The sequence below is a fragment of the Vipera berus genome (genome assembly GCF_964194415.1).
Source record: "Vipera berus genome assembly, chromosome: 4".
Lineage (NCBI taxonomy): Eukaryota > Metazoa > Chordata > Lepidosauria > Squamata > Viperidae > Vipera > Vipera berus.
Genome location: NC_138206.1, coordinates 86,039,372 through 86,060,642, shown reverse-complemented (window position 1 = coordinate 86,060,642; position 21,271 = coordinate 86,039,372). Strand labels below are relative to the sequence as shown.

Below are 21,271 nucleotides of genomic sequence, written 5' to 3'. Positions count from 1 at the left end.
AGGAGATTTTTCAAGAATGTGATCAGATGTAAGTAGCTACAATACTAGAAACATCAGCAATGATGTCTGCCTCTATGGATAGACTATATCCAAAAGATGTTAATTTATTTTTCCTGAAAGTACAAGGTCTGCTTTTTATGGATCAACTAATTCTTGATCCATTAGTTGTGACGTGAATTGACCAACAAGCTTGTCACGTGAGCCTGATGCCATGGGCTGAGAGCAAATGACTGGCCCAAAGTCACCCAGACGGCTTTCATGCCTAAGGCGGGACTGGAAATCAGTAACTAATTTTCTAACCGTAACCACTAGACCAAACTGGCTCTCAAATCCCACAAGTGTTAAATCTGATGTATAAATACTGGAACCAAAAATACTAGCTAATAAAAAAGTGAGGATTATAAGATGGAAGAAGCAGTTAATGTAGAATTACAAATGACAAAGCAAATAAATGACCAGGATAAGAACTTAAACTGAATACAAAAGAAGCTGGTTAAAGTTTTTAAAAGATCTTCTTTGAGAGTTTAGCAAGTCAAAATCTGATAATAACTCTTCAAAGGATTTACTAAGGTGGTTTGCTAAAGCCTCAAAGAAGCCTGTGATGGGAAAAAGAAAAATTGAAGAGAGACCAAATTCTACAACATTTGAATGAATTATAATAATAATAATTTATAATAAATAAATAATACTAATACTAATAGAGTTGGAAGGGACCTTGGAGGTCTTCTAGTCCAGGGTTTCCCAACCCCTGGTCCAGGGACCAGTACCAGGCCACAGGATGCCAGCAACCGGTCTGCACAAACAAGCAAAGCCCCACCCGCGGGATGCAGGCAGCACACAAAACGATGCCCACTCTAGTCCATGGAAAAACCTCTCTCCACATAACCAGTCCCTGGTGCCCAAAAGGTTGGGGACCTCTGTTCTAGCCCAACCCCCTGCTCAGGCAGGAAACCCTATACCACGGGTTGGCAACCTGCGGCTCTAGAGCCGCATGCAGCTCTTTCAGCTGTCTCCTGCAGCTCCCAGTCCTCCGCCATGTGCAGTCCCCCCAAAAAAAAATGGGACTAAAAAAGTTCAACCAATCAATTCAAACTTCTCACAAAAAAAACCCTCGCGAAGTTCAAATTGATTGGTTGAACTTCTTTGGTTTGTTCTTCTTTGAGGACCCAGATTGTTGGGGGCAATTAAGCTGACTTTGTAATAATGCCCCTTGGGGGGGGCATGAAAGCCCTAATAAGCAGGCATATACATAGAATGAAGGCTACTGCTAAGCTTGTAAGCCGCCCTGAGTCTTCGGAGAAGGGCGGGATATAAATGGAATTTTAAAAAACCTGCTAATTCCAATGCTGTTATTACTGTTTATGAGAATCGCCATACCTTGGCTGCATGCTAGTGGGACATTCCCGGTGGCGGGAATGAACGAACGAATGAATGAATGGGAAGGCGGCAGCAGCAGCACTGGAGAATGATTTCTCTCCTGGCCGTTTGCTCCGGTTTCCAACCAAAACTGAGAAAGGGAAAGGTGGGCCAGCGGAGAGATATAAAAGTGTTGCAGCCACTGCCAGGGAGCAAATAAAGTGCAGGGAAGGGCTACTCTCCCAGGGTGGGAAGCCGGTGGCAGCAGCAGCACTGGAGACTGATCTTGCTCCTGGCCGCTCGCTCTGCTTTCCAACTGAACAGAGAAAAAGGCGGGCCAGTAGGGAGATGCAAAGCTGTTGCAGCTGCCGTCGCCACTGCCACAGAGCAGATAAAGCGCAGGGCAGGGCTACTCTCCCAGGGTGGGAAGCCGGCAGCAGCAGCAGCAGCGCTGGAGACGGATCTCTCTCCTGGCTGCTCGCTCTGCTTTCCAACTAAACTGAGAGAGGGAAAGGCAGCAGGGAGATGCAAAGCTGTTGCAGCCGCCACCACCGCCGCCAGGGAGGCAGATAAAGCATAGGGAAGGGCTACTCTTTCCTGGGGCGGGAAGCGACTCCACGGCCGGGGCTTGGAGGTAGCTCATTTTCAGGGAGTGGCTCTCTTGGTGTCGTCTGTTCGTGAGCAGAGTGCCCGGCCTCCCCAGCCTCTGGAAGGCACGGAGACCCTACCTTTCAGCCATCCCACAGGCAGTGGATCTTCTGAGAGATTCCTCTGTGGTGCCTGCCAGGCCTACTGACCTTGGCAGCAAGACCAAGCCACTGGTGCACCCCCCCATCGCCGTTTGTGCAGGGACCCGGAGGTGTCCCCGCCGCCACATGGGGATCCACCTGCCCAGGGCTCAGTGGCAGCAGAGGCAGCAGTTCCTCTCGCTGAGCCCTGTTAGAGGGGGCACCGTGCTGCCCGGACACATTGCTGCTCCTGCCGCTAAAGACAGCAAGCATGGTGGCTCCCAATCTTTGCTTCTATTTATTGCATTGCATTGCTTTACACTTTCCCATTGTATTGCATTGTGTTGCACTTTTTCATAACATTTATGCAATTCTTCCCATGTTAGTTGAAAAACTTCGATTTCTGAAAGGTTTCCTGGGGAAAATAGCAAATCACAAGGCATTGTTTAAAATAGTTTTTCAGTGTCCAAAAATAATAAGCCCCCTGTTCTGTGCATGCGTGTGCACTTTTTGCAGCTCCCAGTTTTTTTCTTTTGTGAGGGAACTGGTTCCAAGTGACTCCCTGTTTCGGGTTGCCGACCCCTGCCCTATACCATTTCAGACAAAAAGTTGCCCAGTCTCTTCTTAAAAACTTCCAGTGTTGGAGCATTCACAACTTCTGGAGGCAGGTTGTTCCACTGATTAATTGTTTTAACTCTCAGGAAATTTATCCTTAGTTCTTAAAGATCAAGACTGTTAGAACTAAATGGAAAGGAAAAAAATAATCTGTTTAAGGTTAAAATAAGACTTGTTTTTATAAAGTTATGGTAATCCTTTACAGATTTTTTTGCTGACACCAGGATTGAAAAAGTTAATAATTTATGGCTTTGCATATAAATAAGGGATGGGCTATGGGAAGAAAAGATATTGATTTGCAGTGTTTTTTTCTTAAAAAAAAAAAGGTGCCGGAACTCAGAAGTGCTGTCACTGGGAGCCATGCCGGTGTCTGTAAGAAACCCCTCTTGCTATGGCGTTTCCACCTGTCCTTTGTACCCCCGCCCCAGCAGCTTGGAGCCACAGGCCGTGGGGATTCCCCTCCCCACAGCTGCCGTGGGGATTCCCCTCCCTGCAGTTGCCACGCTGCAGCCCATGCTGAGCCCCCATCCGGAGCTGCTCCGAACCCCGACCCAAAGCTGTGTTCCTCGTGGCAGCAGTCTCCGGCACTGAACAGCTGACAGCCTCTGGCACCGTCCCTGACACTAGCTGAAGACCCCCCAGCCACGGAGCCTCTGGCCGCGGCACTCGTTCACTTACTGCCCTGTCGCTTCCAAATGCAGTAAGTGAGCGAGCAAATGGTGTTTGGAAGCGTTTAGAAGCGACGGGGCAGTGAGTGAGTGAATGAGCAAATGGCATTTGGAAGCATTTAGAAGCAACGGGGGAGTGAGTGTGTGAACGAGCAAATGGTGTTTGGAAGCGATGGGGCAGTAAGTGAGTGAGCAAGCAAGAGGCCTTTGAAAGAGATGGAGTGAGTGGGGGAGAGACTGAAAGAGGTGCTTTTGAAAGAGACGGAGGAGTGAGTGAGACTGACTGGAGGCTTTTGTGAGCAAAGTGTGAGTGAGTGGGGGGGCTTTTGCGAGCGAAGGGTGAGAGAAAAAGGGAAAAGTGAGGGGGAGAAGGGAAAAAGAAAAGGCACTAACTTCTGACTTCCTCTGTTGCAGGAGTAGAAGGAAGCATTAACATTGAACCTCAACTTTTTACTTTTCTATAACATTATAAACTAGCCATTTCTATAACAATAAATGAATCTAACCAATGAAACCCAAAATACCCCCCCTTTTTTTAGTGATCACATTTTTGACACCTTGTTAAGCACTGGTGGTACTTGAATATTGTCATGTCCTAAAAGTGGTACAATTTCTGAAAAGGTTGAAAAGCCCTGATGTAAATGCAGCCTAAATTGTTCATTGCCATCCTATTTGCAAATATCTTATTTCCTAGTTGAGATGGTGTAGTTGGGCAGCAGGGAGAGGTACAAAGTTCCTGCCTTTGCTGCAGACAACTTGCCTGTGCAACGTTTGCCGACTGGGTCTTTTGGCGCACTCAGCAGCAATTCCTATTGGCTTTCGAAAGCCAATAGGCCAGGGGTAGGCAACCTTGGCTCTTTTATGACTCGTGGACTTTCGAAAGCCAATAGAGGGAGCAGCACAGCTTGTGCAAAAGCTTTTTTTTTTTTTTTTGCAAAAAAAAGGTGCCGGAACGCCGTTCTGAGCGTTCTATGAGAAAAAAAGCCCTGGTGATAACCATCTATTTGAAGGGTCCAATATCCATCATAATTTTGTCAGTCACAATGGCAGTGTAGTTTTTTTAGGTAATACAGAGGAGCAGTTTGCCATTGCCTTCTCCTATAGAGTATGAAGTGATGTCTTTGCCACTGTCACTAAAGTGACCATCTACTCCAACATCTTTCTGTATCTCTGCTACGCAATATAGGTACCTGTTTGCTTTAGCTGGGCTTCTAAGAGTATAAACAGTCTTGATGTACTCTCACAACATTTTTGATCCATCCCTTACATAAACATCAATCTCCAGTGCAATAAGGCTTGAGGGGACTCCTAGTAGTAAGTTACCCCAATAAAATTACCCCTTAATTCGTTCAAAGTTTGCAGCTTCCTCAATTTGGTATACTCCAAGTATGTTGGGACTGCAATTCCTAGAATTCCTAGGTATCTGGGAACACATTTTCAAATTCCACATTTGAAAAGCCTGTTTATGGCATTATAAATTAAGTGCCTTAAATAAGGTAGACAATTGGATAAGCATGAAGGATTTTAGACATTCAGCTATAAATGGCATTTTCTTGCTTAGCAACCAGAGATACCAGATTCTAAAACTAGATCGTTTTCTTCTGTGATCTCTATGTGCTATCTTTTTCTAAGTTCTAAGAATATACATCTGTATAAACATCTGACAGCCTATCCTCTAGAACATCCATTCCTCTTTTCATTTTAATACATTAGACAACTAACTTTATCTAGCTGACATTGAATTTTTTATGCTTGTAGAGGTATGCTAGTTCAGAAAAAGTGAAAACGTTGATTATTTTTTATAAAAAGTTGTAATTGTAATTGAGCTGATATAATACGATATAGCAAGATTGAAACAAACCATGACTCCCTCCATACAGGGAAAATTTCCTTGAGTCATACTTGGATATCCTATTTGCAAATAATATCTTACTTACCTAGTTGAGATGGTGTAGTTGGGGAGCAGGGAGCAGTGGTAAATTTGAGGGGATTCAACAACAATTAATAAAAAATGAGCAAAGATTACAGGAAATGGAAGTAAGAATGGAGAAGGAGGAGAAGAAAGTAGAGGACTTAAGTGAAACACTAATACGGGCGAACAGAGAGCTTGAAACAACAGTGATCTTCCTGGAAGCAGAGAAAGCTGCCCACTATCTGCGCTTTCAAAATGTTAAGGAAAAAAAAAGGTGAAGACCTGCTGGACATGATGGCGGACTTAATGATGAAGGCATTAGGCATAGGAAAAGATGAAATGTTGGCGGAAATTGATGAGACGTATAGGGTCCAAACTAACTATGCGAGGAGACATAATCTTCTGAAAGAAGTACATGTGAGATTGGTTAAAAAATTGACCCGGGATGAATTACTACATAGATCAAGAGAGGAGCCGCTAGACTATGGAGGACAACAAATAACAATTCTCAAACAAATACCTAAAAGAATGAGGGATTTGAGACGAGGCTACCAATTTTTGACATCAAAATTGATTAGATATAATGTGAACTTTAGATGGCTAACTCCAGAAGGCATTCTAGTCACGTGGCAAGATAGAAGGTATAGATTAGACTCGATAGACAAGGCAGATTTTTATAAGCTCCACTTTAACAATGAAGATGAAGTAGAAGACCAAGATGGAGAGGACATAAGAGAAAGGGATGCAAGACAGATGGCTATAGTAGGGAAGGTACTAGGAACAGAGGTTAGAGGAAATAAATCTGGAGAGATTACAGAGAAATATGAAGGCAGAGACAAAGAAACAAGAGAGATCTGTACAACAAGAAGCACAAGACCCAGATATAAGTAAAATAGAGATGAATGCAGGATTTTGTCACTGAATATTAATGATTTAAACTCACCAATGAAAAGACGGAAAATCTTTAATAAACTTATTTGTCAAAAATTAGATATAATTGCAATTCAGGAAGTTCATATAAAAGAACAACAGAAATACCTGTTAGATCAACCAAAATTAGGAAATATATTTGTATCATTAGATCAACAAAAAAGAGTGGGGTGGTATTATATGTGAATGAGAAATTGGTAGCTAAACAAATTTATAAAGATAGAGAAGGTAGAATATTGATAGTTGAGGTAGAAATAAACCATAGGAAAGTACTGATTGTAGAAATATATACCCCGAATGGAAACCAAGAACAGTTTTTTAAAATGTTACATAATAAGATATGTGATATAGACTACGATGAGATCTGTGTTCTAGGAGACTTCAATGCTATTATTGATAATAATTTGGACTACAAGGTAATAAGACCAGGAAAAGGAAAAGAAGAACACTACCAAGATCCTTTTTCAAATTGGCCAAATATCTAAATATCCAGGACATATGGAGAGAAAGGAATCGTGAGGCTAGACAGTATACATATTATTCCAATCAACATACCGTAGTTCATGGTCTAGGATTGACATGGTGTGGATGTCAAGGGAAATTAACTCTGAAGTCGAAGATGTGTGCATAGAGACAAGCACCTGGGCAGACCACAACCCTGTGAAATTTAGCTGGAAAGGGTCCAAAAAAACCACCTAGATGGACTATACAAAGATCAATATTAAAAGAAGATGACTTCAGATTAAAGATGGAGAGAGAATTAGACTTCTTTTTAAAAGAAAATAAAGCTGAAGACACCTCTGTCTAAAATCATTGGGACACAGCTAAGGCTATTATGAGAGGAGTAGCTATAGCATATATGGCGAAAAAGAATAAGGAGAAAAAACAACAACAGAAAATGTTAGAAGGGGAATACAAAAGATTAGAAACAATACTCCAACAAGAACCACAAAAAAGAATGTAAAACAACAAATGGACTTAATTAAACATAAACTTAACATCTTAGATAAAAAATTAGCACAACAGATAAGATGTATAAAACAGAACTTTTTCGAAAATGCAAACAAACCTGGTCGATGGCTTGCACACAAATTAAAAAAAAACAAAAGGAGAAAAGTTGGATTAGTAAATTATGAGATGACAAAGGGAGAATACACTATCAAGAAGAGAAAAAAATTATAGCCCAGGAATTTTACGAGAAATTATATAAGGAAGATAGCCAGGAAAATGAGGAGAAAGCGGAGGAATGTTTCAAAAAAGCAACACTACCAAAAGTTACAGACGAAATTAAAAATATGTTGAATGAAGAAATTAGGATGTCAGAGGTGATAATGGCCATTAACAAACAAAAAAATAACAAAGCATCGGGTCCTGACGGCCTCCCAATAGAAATTTATAAGGAAAAACAAAACATTTTAGGACGACCTTTATTGGATGTGTTTAACGCGGTCCTGGATGAAGCAAAAACTCCAAAGTCATGGTCAGAGGCGAATATTGTCCTGATTCCAAAAGATAACACAGACCATACATCAATTCAAAACTATAGACCAATATCTTTACTTAATTCTGACTATAAGATATTCACAATTACAGCTAAGCAATTAAAAAGGTTTTTAAATAATTTTATACATGTGGACCACAATGGATTTCTAGCCAAAAGACAAACTAAACACAACATTAGGATAATATTGGACACCCTAGAATATTACAAAATACATAGTGGACAACAAATGGCGTTATTATTCCTAAATGCCCAGAAGGCTTTTGATAACGTTAAGTGGCCATTTATATATCAACAACTTAGGTATATGGATATGGGTGAAAAATTTATAAATATAATAAAGGCAATATATACTAATCAAGAAGCTAAAATAATAATAAATGGGGAAACAACCAGGAAATTTCAAATACAAAAAGGAACACGACAAGGATGTCCTTTATCCCCATTACTATTTATACTGACGCTAGAGGTCCTAATGAGGATAATTAGGAATGAACCGCATATAAAAGGATTAGAAATTAAAAAAGAAATTTTTAAACTTCAAGCATTTGCGGATGATTTGGTCTTTATTATGGAGGATCCACAACAATCGGGACCAAAACTGTTGGAAGAATTAGATAAATATGGAGAAGTCACTGGGCTGAAAATAAACAAGGGTAAAACTAAAATGATTGTTAAAAATATGATGAATAAACAGAAAAAAAACTTGGCTAGGATTATGGATATACAAATAGTTAAGAAGATAAAATATCTAGGAATTACTATTACGGCCAGATGCACTTCAATCAAAGAAGACAATTATGACAAAATAGTGAAACAAATAAAAGAAGACATGGAAAGATGGGGAAATTTGAGCCTTTCATTGTTAGGGAGAATTGCTGTCATAAAAATGAATGTATTACCTAAAATCCTATTCCTCTTCCAAAATATTCCTATACAACTTGATCAAAAAATTTTTGGGAACCTGAATAAATTGACATTAAATTTTATATGGTAAGGGAAAAAAACAAGGATTAAAATGAAACATCTGGAGGATATTAAAGAAAATGGGGGATTTGGACTACCAGACTGGGAAACATATTATCATGCAGTGGCATTAACTTGGATTAGAGAATGGATAATTTTAAAGAATAAAAGTTTATTAACTCTAGAAGGCCATGATCTGCAATTAGGCTGGCACACATTCCTATGGAATGAGAAGCAAAGGTTATATCAACATTTTCAAAACCATCGGATTAGACAAGCGCTACTTAAAATTTACATTGTACAACAGGTAGCAACCAAAACCATCCCAAAGAAAAAGAAATGCAAGAAAGCAAAATAGCTGAGGAAGCTTTGCAAATAGCTGAGGAAAGGAGGGAAGTGAAAGGCAAGGGAGAAAAAGAAAGATACGCCCAATTGAATGCAGAATTCCAGAGAATAGCTAGAAGAGATAAGAATGCCTTCTTAAAATGAACAGTGCAAAGAAATAGAAGAAAACAATAGAATAGAGAGGACCAGAGATCTTTTCAACAAAATTGGAGAGATGAAGGGAACGTTTCATGCAAAAATGGGCATGATAAAGGACCAAAATGGCAGGGACCTAACAGAGGCAGAAGAGATTAAGAAGAGGTGGCAAAATTACACAGAAGAACTATACAAGAATGAGCTTAATGTCCCTGATAATCACAATGAGGTGGTCACTGACCTCGAGCCAGACATCCTAGAATGTGAAGTGAAGTGGGCCTTAGAAAAGCTGAGCAACAACAAAGCTAGTGAAGGTGACAGTATTCCAGCTGAGCTATTCAAAATCTTAAATGACGATGCAGTAAAAGTGCTACACTCAATTTGCCAGCAAATTTGGAAAACTCAACAGTGGCCACAGGATTGGAAAAGATCAGTTTACATTCCAATTGCAAAGAAAGGCAGTGCCAAAGAATGTTCAAACTATCACACCATTGCACTCATTTCTCACGCTAGTAAAGTTATGCTTAAAATCCTACAAGCTAGACTCCAGCAGTATGTGGATCGAGAACTACCAGAAGTACAGGCAGGCTTTCGAAGAGGCAGAGGAACTAGAGATCAAATTGCCAACATACGCTGGATCATGGAGAAAGCTAGAGAATTCCAGAAAAACATCTACTTCTGCTTCATTGACTGTGCTAAAGCCTTTGATTGTGTGGATCATAACAAACTGTGGCAAGTTCTTAAAGAGATGGGCATACCATATTAATGGCGTTGCTCTCTACTTTCTATGAAACAAAAGTTCTGCTTTAGCTTTGTGAGAGAAGGAAGAGTCTTTGGACTGTATTAGTTAACTGGGATACTTCCATATTCCAATGAACAGCTAGGGCATCAATGACAAAAACTTCCCCGAACACATTTAACCATCCAGATTCATCAGGTGCAGAGTAAGGCCATTTTAATTGAAAAACATTCCTGCACAAGTTTGGAGTAGCCATCAATTTAAACAGATGAGTGATTTGTCCCTTGTCTGCGACCAGATACATGTTGAGTCAGGTTTCTGGCCATCATGGATTTCACAAAACTCTAAGTTATTTCTACCTGGGCAGCCCGAGTTTGGACATTGAGAACTGATTGCCATGCATGAAATAATCTTACCTAATTCTGAAGAGAGATGGAAAGCAGTGAAACAGAAAATTCGGTAACATTAGCCCTAAAATGACCCTGTCACCAAAACTCAGCAGCAGGCACTCAAATCTGAGTTTCAGATGAAAATTTGGTCAGCAAGAGGGAATTTCAATAGACCATTACTGTGTCACTTCTTTAACCTCTACTCTTTTCATATTATACAATAGAGTACCCCCACTTAAACAGTGAATTCTATCTCGTCAGTCAATTGATAACATGGCTGGTTGGTGCTTTCATGCAGGATTAAATTCTGGGGAAACAGATGGCAAAGCAATAACTGATTTGATAACTGAAAAAGATGACTTTTAAGATTAGGAGGAATACCAATGCTATCAATTTGAAAGCTCCAGTTAGGCAACAACTTGAAAATAAAGAAGGCAAATCATGACTTTTCCTCCTTTCATCAATAAGGATCAAGTTGCATTTTCCCAGAATTTCTCGTTCCTTTGGTTACTTATTTTGTTTGCTCCAAGACTATTTTCCATATAGGGAATATTAGCATCTAGCAAGAGGAACAACGGTTATATATCACTTAAGCCTTATTTGCTTTTTACAGAAACAAGAGTACAGATAGTCCTGAACTTACGACCATTCAACAACAGTTCAAGGTTACGATGGCCTAAGAAAAAATGATTGTAATTCAAACACTTGGCAACTGGCTTGCACTTACGATTGGTTGTAACATATAAATAAATAAATAAATAAATAAATAAATAAACATGCCACAGTCACTTGATTACAATTGTGAGTTTCAATTTCCCAGTCAGTTTCCAACAAATACCATATTTTCCGGCATATAAGACGACTGGGCGTATAAGACGACCCCCGACTTTTGAGAGGATTTTCAAGATTTTTCGTCTTATACGCCGGAAAATACTTACATGCCAGTTGCCAAGTGTCCGACACAAGCCCGATTCAGACCCGTCTGATGCAGATGGTGTAAAGCCCTGCCGGTTCCCGCCCGACGCCGGACGGCTCCGCCGGTGCCGCCTCGAGAGGGAAGGGCGTGAGGCGCCTGCCACGGCTCCCCGAGGACTCCTTAGTAGCCGGGGAGCACGCGCGTGCGTAGGACTGCCCTGCCGGCTCCCGCCCGACGCCGGATGGCTCTGCCGGTGCCGCCTCGAGAGGGAAGGGCGTGAGGTACCTGCCACGGCTCCCCGAGCAATCCTTAGCAGTCGGGGAGCGCGTGCGTGTGCAGGACTGCCCTGCCGGCTCCCGCCCGACGCCGGACGGCTCCGCCTCGAGAGGGAAGGGCGTGAGGCGCCTGCCACGGCTCCCCGAGGACTCCTTAGCAGCCGGGGAGCACGTGCGTGTGCAGGACTGCCCTGCTGGCTCCCGCCTGACGCCAGCCTGTCCTGCTTCCTCAACAGTGAGAGGGGAGGGCGTGCCTTCCCGGGCTCGTCGACTTGTAGCCATGCCAGAGCTGAAAGGGGCTTTTCCTTCCACCCACCCTTTGGAATAAACGCAAGAGCTCCCGGGGTCTGGCGTTTGCAAGCGGGAGGGGAAGGGGCTTAGAGGCTCTTGGGGGTGGGAAGGGAGAGTCAAATTGGAGGGAGAACTGGACTAAGGAGGCTTGAAGTTGCTTTGCAAGAACAGGGGCGCTCGATTGATTTATGTACTATTTTCCGGCGTATAAGACGACCCCCCAACTTTTGAGAAGATTTTCATGGGTTAAAAAGTCGTCTTATACGCCGGAAAATACGGTACACAGTTGGGAAAGCTGAAATCACTTAACAACCATGTGATCACTTAATGACCAATGTAAAATGGTTGTAAAATTGGGTCTGGTTACATGATTTGACTTATTTATTTTGTATTTTATTTTATTAGATTTATATACCGCTCCTCTCCAAGGACTCGGGGCAGTGTACAGGGCAAAAAACACTAACAACACACAAGATATAAAAATTAAAACAAGATTAAATCAATAGCCCTAAGTAATAAATACATTCTAAAATTTAAAATTTTTAAAATATAACTCTAAAATCCAATCCCTCAGTCCAGGCCGGCCTGTTCAAACAACCAAGTCTTCAGGCCGGCCTGTTGAAACAACCAAGTCTTCAGTCATAAGTGACCACACTAACTTATGATGCGAATTCTGGTCCCAACTGTGGGTGTAAGTTAAGGTCTACCTGCATGAAGACATATTTTCTTAACAAGTAGAGAACACCAGCCAACAAAATACTAAAAAAAAGACGCTTAATACCTCATTATTCCTGAGACTACTATGTACAGCGCCAACTCCCAATTTGGTCTAGGCAAAGCTTCTGCACAAGTTGCTAACATGTGATAGGGAAGAGATGCATTTAATACAAATATAAATTCGGAACCTCCTGCTGTGGTTAGTTTCAGTTCACGAATGACTCTGGAAGTAGTGAAATCTGGTGTAAACCTATTGGAATAAAGAAAGACTTTTTTTACTTATCCAGGTTATATCATTTACAACAATAACAAAAAAGCAACTTTGCAAATTCAAATGAAGTTAGAGCCATTCTAAAAGTCAATGTCATTTTTGATGGTCCAACAATAACCAAAGATATGTCATAATTTCCTTCAATTCTTGTTAAAACAATTATGCAGCAATATTGAAAATGTGAAGGAAGCTATGTGAATGTTATTTTAAAATCCTTTCACATTTGGGTCCTGCTTGAATTTTGTTTTTATTTCTTTCACTATGCAATCATGCATTCTTTCATTATGAAACAATATTTGGGTGTTCATGGCAAGATAAATATAAGTAAAATAATATGGGAGCATACAAAACTATTGAAAAATACAAGAAACTTAACAGAACATCCATGATAAATTGTTCTTGTTTATAGATAAATGAAAGAATACGGTATCCAGAAAGACCCCAGAGTAAGACATTATGATACATGAATAACTCAGTAGTAGTCTGTAAATGAAGACTCAATCATCCAGGCCAAAAGTATCTAAAAAGGTTAAATCATGGCAGCTGGACCAAGGTTTATTAAACTGAGACGTTTTGTTATTCAACCATTTTGGATGAGTAACGAAACATCTCAGTTTAATAAACCCACAATAACATGAAGGTATCAGGGCTTTTAGTATAGACCCATTTGCCATTCCACTGAAGCATAAATACTTTAGTATTGGAGGCAGGTGCAGCAAACTTAAAAAAAGGGGGGCAAGGATGCCACTTCTTTATATAGAGTTGTAAGAATTAGAATATGCATATGATTAGATTCAGCACATTAGGTGATGGCAAGGTCAGTGAGGTAATTGGGTTGAAATTTTTGAGATAATGTGCTAGAACTAAGAACAATGATGCACATAGAAGGATTTCATGAAAATAATTACTTTCTAGGGAGTTGTTTTCATGGGTTTATCTTACACTTGTCCTGCTTCCTAGAGCATTTTGCTTGTTTCCTAGTATTTTCTCCCAGATTTATCAACATCCTTTGGCCTTTTAAGTGCTTTCTGGCTAAGCTGACAAGACATTATTCTTTTCCAAGTTCCTAGGAAGATAATTTAGGGGAGGGAACATTTTCTTGTCCTAACCAACATCTTAATTTTCTCCTGCATCTATACGTAGGTTTCTTTGTATAATAAAAGGCAGGGATGTACAAAGCATTTTATTCCTGAAATGTTCCATTCATGGACCAGCTATTTTGTTCTGGATAAGAACTGAAATGGAGTTTAATCTGGGCAGAAAGGATTAGAGGGATGGGGGAAGGCTGGGAAAAAAAACCAAGAATTTCCTTGGCAACTACATTTATGAACATTAGCAGCAAAGGTTTAAGGGCACATAGGCCAGTGCACTGATAGAAGCTACAAACAAAAAGCCTGGAGTGACTGAGGGAAGACAACAATGATATAGAATCCAGAGGGATGGGCAGGCTAGTCAGACAGATCTGTTGGGATGCTAGGGGAGTTTGTAGAAGTGAGAAGGAAAAACTGAGGAGATGTGGGAACAGGGCCTGCAAAAGAAGGGAATAAATGATTGATGAGCACTAACTCTGGCCTACATTCCCTGGATTTTGCAAACAAGCTGAAACATAGCAGGATTTGTTTCTGTTGAAGGGCAGCCAATCTGAAATGGTATGGCAGAACACCTGGTATATAACAGTTCATTTCAGGTCTGAAGCAAAATGTATTTCTGGATTTGTGTAAATCCCTGGTAAAGAGTCTATTTATACACAATACAAAGAACACATAATTAGGTTAACATGTAAATTGAAATTGATACCAGTATTCAGCACAAGGACACTTACAATATGACAATGTCTTTAGAGGCATTGGCACTTAGTGCAAATTCTTGGCAATTAACTATTTTAAATCCATATCCTTCACATAAATATCCACTGATTTCCATGGATTTTATGTTAAATTGAAGCTGTCCTGTATTTTCCACTTTGAATGTTCTTTTCAGAGTAAAATTTGGTTCCTTTAACTTTGTTTCTGTAAGAGAACAAAACATTCAATACTATAATCCATAAATTGTTATATAAAAATATCAGTCTATATCTGTTTTATTTATTTTTAGTACAACCATCATTGATCCTTGTGTTGTTTAGTCTTTTTTTAAAGAAGAGAAAAAAGTTATACTTTATTGACTATCTTTCTTGCACACTCTTCCATGGAATGAACTGTTTTAACTCTCGTGATTAAAGTACTCACTTTCTGTACAGTCTTTTAGCAATGCTTCAGTGATTTTGAATCGCAATGAACTAGCTGCTCCAGGTGCTTTTCCTGCAATCTTCATGCTTTCTGTTGTTCCTTGTCCTTTAACCATTGTAGCATCTATTACTGTTAAATTATTTCTATAAAACAAAAGCAATAGAATCATTATAAAATTAACCACATAACAATCTTTAATTTTTTAAGGTGTTCCACAATTCCAATTTCAATCAGAATACAGCTGAAGAGACCTTGGAGGTTTTCTAGTCCAACCCCCTGCTCAAGCAGGAGACCCTATACCATTTCAGACAGATATAGAAAGACACTCCAGTCTTTTCTTAAAAACCTCCATTGATGAAGCACCTACAACTTCTGAGTCCCCCCCCATTCAACATTGTTGTACCTTTGAATGGTTATTAAAGTGGATTAAAGTAAGCACAACTATCTGTAGTTGCACCCACAACACAACTGACTAATTAAGTTAATTTAACCCTAGATAGGACAGTATCTGAATTAAATTTAAGCCCACTGCAGGCTAGTTGATGTCTCTCTCTATACACACACACACACACACACACACACACACACACACACACAAGATACTTTTAGGACAACAAGCTCTATAAGTTGGATCATGTATACATACAATACTCTTGTAACAAAACATTTCGCTTAATTTATACAAAATCATTGCAAGTCATCTTGAATAATCAACCTGTAAAAAGTATAGTTAAAATTCAGAAGTAATACTTATGTCAATTATATTCAGAAAGCATACTGTACCTGATAATTATTAGGGATGAAACAGTTTTATTAAGGATTGGAGTGAATTTTATGTTAACAGATTTTCTCTCACCAGGTTTTAAAATTACATTTAAAACTGATTGCCGAGACAACCCTTCTGTAAATCCTGTGGAGCTCTGCATTATTTGACCCTTTGAAAAGAGAATAAAATTCAGAGGTTAGGGTTTGGGGCAACTTAAGTTTTCGGCAAGTTAAAACAGCGAGGAGGAGAATGGATCCATGGTCCAAGGGCTGCCCATTCTGCTTTGGAATATTCATTAAGTTCATAGTGGAAATACAATTTGAACCAGGAATTCTAAATGTATAGTTATTTTTAATTACTGTATTATACCAAGACTGACATCAGAAGAAAATCAAGAAGTGAGGGTTACTTACACAATTTCTAGAAACTTGAAATTCTAGTGTCTTCAAATTGATGTCTCCTGTTTTACTTAAATTAAATCTAAAAGAAAAATACTTTATTAGCTGCATTTATGAATTTAGAAAAAATATAAATTTATTTGAAGAAATAAACCCTTTGAAAAGATATATTAAAATATGTATATTTTAATATTTTATGTTAATTACACTTTACAGGTAGTCCTCAAGTTACAAATGTAATGGAGCCTGTCAATTACATTCATAACACGAGGATTCTTTTGAGTGAATCACATAAAATGTGAAAACTCCCTGCTTTCACCCATGCATTCACTAATCCAATGTGCAGGTCATTAAGTGCACAAAGTATCTCAGGGTGGGAAAGGCCATGGGTGGCTTAGTGATAAAACAGGCCACCAGCTTAAGACCAATCAAGGCCTCAACCGACCCACTGAGATACCTCATGCAATTGCTTCCCCCACCCCATCCTGTCACACTGGGTAACTTACCTTGCAAAGTTCTGTCTACTCTCTGCCATAGTTTGACGATTTTGCTTCCAGCATATGATCGGTTTGCAAACGCTTTTCGTGTGCTGAGAAAGAGTGAAATGTTCTGGGTGCCATGATTTTGCAGGAATTCAGGCTGCAAGATCACAGTTCCCAGAAGCTTCCAGTCTCTACATAAAATGTTTGCAAGCTGACAGGATGCTTTGAGGCAGCAAAATCACACTGCCTCAAAGCGTCCTGTTGGTTTGTAACCATTTTGCCCAAAGAGTGAAATGTTCAGGGAACTGTAATCTAGCAGCCTGAAGTCTTGCGAGATCACGGTGCCCAGAAACTTCCAGTCTCCTTGCAAACCAAAGGGATGCTTTGGAGCTGTGCAATTTCGCTGCCTCAAAGCGCTGCCATGGTGCTGCAACATTTGTAATTTCAGGATTGTGTCATAAATATTTGGGGGTGGTTATTGCGTACTTTTGAATGGTCACTAAGTGAACTGTCATAACTCTGGGATCACCTGTATTCATATTCAGTAAAACTGTGAAATATTTTGGCTTAAAGAATCTTGTTTAAAAGTTGCAGGTGCAGCTAATCAATCCACCCCTTTTTATGCACGTACAATGCATGTCAAGCAGAAGCAGGGCTTTGATCCCATGGTCACCGCTCTCATTTTGAAACCAGTGACCCATCACTTAGGACACCCCGATGATATGATTGAGGAGATCTACTTTTCAAATGTGGTTATGCATTAGACAGAAACTTATACTTAAGAGGAAAAATGACATCAAAGCAATAGAGCATACAGTTAATCTCCTTATAAACCCTGTTAATATCAACCCTTACCTGTCAAGTAGTTTATCTACAAAGATTGATGGATTAGAGTATAGCGCTATGGGAAGAAGCTGAGCAAAAATGGGAACATCTGCAGGATTTTCTAGAACAATTTCTTCTTCCTAATGGAACAAAATTAGATTCAGATTTATTGTATAAAATAGATAAAAATGTTAAGATTTACTCTATTAACAATGCCAAGACTTACAGATGAACCATTTGTATTGGTAAGTGAGAAATCCAATTGGTGCTGTGAGCCAAGTAAAGAGGGCCAGGCCAATTCTGCTGTGATTTTGGATGTTACAGCCTTTTGAAGATCCGTGTCCACTTCAAATACAGCACTTAGCCTAGACATTAAAAAATGTTAAACAAACAAACAAAGTAAGAGTAATTCATGGAATTCGCATAATAGAGAAACCGTAATTTCACAATTTTGCAATACAATTTTGATTTTAAAGAGAATTATATTTCATTAAAATATATTACCAACTCTAGTTATAGAGATATAATAATGACATAACTGAGGGTGGAAATAATACTTAGAATTACATAAAACATTTTGCATGGTAAACTGATGAAATCTATGTATAATTTGGCATATGTCCATCTCTGAGAAAAATGGGAGTTCAAAAATGTGAAAAATAAATGAAAATAAATAAATATGGAAATTGGAAGATATTTGTTTACAACACTACTGGAGTAGTTAAGACTTAAGGTACTGCTCACACATTTAATGAACAGAACCGACCTTCGCTCCTTCCGACGTGACCTAAAAACATATCTGTTTGAGCAATCCGGTCTGGTCTGACGGGTTCTGTTGTAATTATTGTTTTAAGATAACTTATCTTCTGCATTTGGGCATTAGGGTTTAATTTGTTTTCAATATCTGTATTTGTACATTTTGATATTTATGTCACTGTTCACCGCCCTGAGTCCTTACGGAGAAGGGCGGTATACAAATCAAATCAAATCAAATCAAATCAAATCAAATCAAATCAAATCAAAAAATAAATAAAATAAATAAATAAGTAAAGGTCATTATTAGATGCACATACTTCTACAGTATGCAATCAAAGAGTTTATGAACCACAATATGGCTAAATAGAAGCATTCACAAGATGCTAAAATCAACTATCTGACGAACACATAACTCTGATTCTTTGAACTCTTTAAAAGACTAATATAATTAGAATTGTGTCTTTGTGCATGTGCATATTTCCGTGTGTCAAAGAGATCAAGACAGCAAGTGTAAAATTACAATCAAAGTCCTGCCTATTTAAGCACTCATTTAAAAAGTTGAAGCATTGTTGGTCACTTATCTCTATTTTGACTTGCTGACTTCCTCTATGGGCATGCCTAGTATAACTAAGGAAAAACACTTATTACAGCTTAATCTATGATAATTTCTTCAGTATATTTGTCAAATGGTTTATCTTAAGTTTCTAGTTTCTAAATTTCTTGTTGCAATTTCATTAGAAAATAATTTCTTTTATGTTTTTTATTTGCTTAACACATATCATTAAAAACTTTTTCACAAGCAGGTGACCTATCTTAAAAGATCAGAATTAACTCAAAAGTTACTATATTTTAAAATAAACTCACTGATTGTTTGAATAATCTCTTATTCCAATCCATTCTCTGAATAAATTATCATGCAACTCCCAATCTGAATCCCATGCATCTTCTTGCATTGATATACTATGCTGTACTTTTGATTCAGCTAGGAAAAAAACAAACCAATAAATTATTTAATCCAAAATGCCTTCAACAATAACTGCCCTTTTAATACTTAAATTATAGAAATTATTACTTACATTTACTCAGAAAAGGCAAACCTACGTAACAGTGGTTTCCACACTGTAAACCAGGATCAAAATAAATATTAGCTATCTGAAAAATATAAGCAAGATGGAAACACCCTGTATAACAACAACATATCTTAGAACAGCAAATATAGTGTACTCTTAATACCGGCAAAAACTATTTTAGACTATAAAAGTGAGAAATACTTCCTATTTGTATACTTGAGAATCTCAGAATCCTTTTAGTAGTTGCATATATGGAATAGAGCATTTCAAGGATGTGTGAGAGGGTTTGTGATCTAAAGAATTTTAAGCCCTGTTTCTACATGATCCCCAATAAATATACTTGAAGTACGTCAACGTTTTCACCAATGCAATAATTTCCTTCTTACTGATTCCAGTAAAAAGAGACAAAAAACTCCCATTAAGACAGAAAACTAAAGGAACCTTTGCTTTTCCCCATCTCCCATCATGCCTCTGGCAGACTTGGTAAATGATGACAATTCCAGTACAAAATCTCTCACACAATAATTCTGTTCATATGAATCATATTCAAATGCTCAAACCTTTGATTTTTTCCCTGGTTCTAGATCTTCCTTGTTACTTCGTAGTCTCTTGTAATAAAACCGAACATCTTCTGATAACGATCGGATCTGTTGTATTTTGACCTTCTGTGAGAAAGAATTCATAAGACTCAAACTTTGATGAACTGCCTTGCCCTAGAAGAAGAAATATAAATGTTTTCATTTTAATACTTTCGTGCCCAAGGTGACAAAATTCTGACACATTAAAAACATTTAAATTGTTTGACGTGTTCAGAGACGACTATAAAAACATTCACTTTAACATTTCATTTAGGCTATTCTAAGCCACACCAACTGAATGATTTTTTTATATAGTTTAAATGATCACAAGTTAAGAAATGCTTTCGTGCAAATGTTTCAAAGTCTGCCAATTTATTAAAATGTTTAGGATTGAACTGTTCAGTCAGAGGATACTGAACTGTAAAAGGAAATCTTTCAATATTACACCTAAGCTATTCCAGTTATCCTCTTTAATGCGATGTACTCAACCTAAAATTCATGAACATAAAAACACATGAAGAAATTAGGGTAGCAAACTCTAATTTAAGGAAGTGCTTGTAGAAACAGAAACCAAATAATTTGTTCAGATATTTATATAAGGAATTCTTCTTCACTGGGCATACTAGCTGAGAAAGTAGGAAGTTGCAGCTGACCAACATTAAGACATTCATCATAAAGTTGTAAATGACTAGATACAATATGATTATTATATGACTACAGTATTTTTTAATCTTTTGGTCAATAAAACAAAAGACAACAAGCAAATAGGATAAAAAGAATGGTATACAACTGAGGCTTTAGTCACAAAGTACTGATATGTTGCCTGTTTTATATAAGATCTTCATCTAACTATAGGTATATACTTTGTTGCTATATTGTATAAAGTGAGTACATTTCTAGAGTGCCTAGATGCAAAAAATAAGCCATTATTTGTGGAAGAAATTGATATCTCCTTTTTGTATATCTCTCCAAATATGTTCTGGAGGCTCAGAAATATTCCAGCAAAGACTTGGAGATGTGCAAGAAGTGAAATAAGGTTAAGTCTACTGATATAAAGCTATTTTCTCCATTTTACATGTTACTCTACAACAGAACTTTGACAATGTCATTAAGAAAAATACCACTGTAATAGAATAAAAACAATGACTTGTCCTACATATGATAGGAGGTTGTGTGTGTGTGTGTGTGTGTGTGTGTGTGTGTGTGTGTGTGTGTGTGTGTGTGTTCCTACTGAACAGGTATTGTACACATATCATAAATTCAAGTTTATAAATGCTACTCATGCAAAAATTAGGCTTGCAGAGCAGAAGCAGTTATATTTTTGAATGTGCAGTCGCACGGGAATTACTTGCATTTCTTCTTAAAGAACATAAAGAAATTGCCTTGAATCAAAAATAAGGCCAAAAAATTGTGT

The 21,271-nt window shown here is 38.5% G+C and overlaps 1 protein-coding gene across 4 annotated transcripts in view; it reads right to left on the bottom strand.

Annotated features, from left to right (window-relative positions):
• The window catches only part of TMEM131 (transmembrane protein 131), a 159,992-nt gene that overhangs the window by 34,719 nt on the left and 104,002 nt on the right, over positions 1-21,271 (bottom strand). For all 4 annotated transcript variants that reach the window (XM_081326465.1, XM_081326462.1, XM_081326464.1 and 1 more), the window contains 10 exons: positions 19,840-19,992; positions 19,286-19,361; positions 19,074-19,191; positions 17,680-17,818; positions 17,484-17,593; positions 16,162-16,228; positions 15,766-15,917; positions 14,983-15,125; positions 14,577-14,763; positions 12,548-12,733 (listed from right to left, as the gene is read on the bottom strand). In XM_081326465.1, coding sequence (XP_081182591.1) covers positions 12,548-12,733; positions 14,577-14,763; positions 14,983-15,125; positions 15,766-15,917; positions 16,162-16,228; positions 17,484-17,593; positions 17,680-17,818; positions 19,074-19,191; positions 19,286-19,361; positions 19,840-19,992 — 1,331 coding nt within the window. The remainder of the gene's footprint in view (positions 1-12,547; positions 12,734-14,576; positions 14,764-14,982; positions 15,126-15,765; positions 15,918-16,161; positions 16,229-17,483; positions 17,594-17,679; positions 17,819-19,073; positions 19,192-19,285; positions 19,362-19,839; positions 19,993-21,271) is intronic.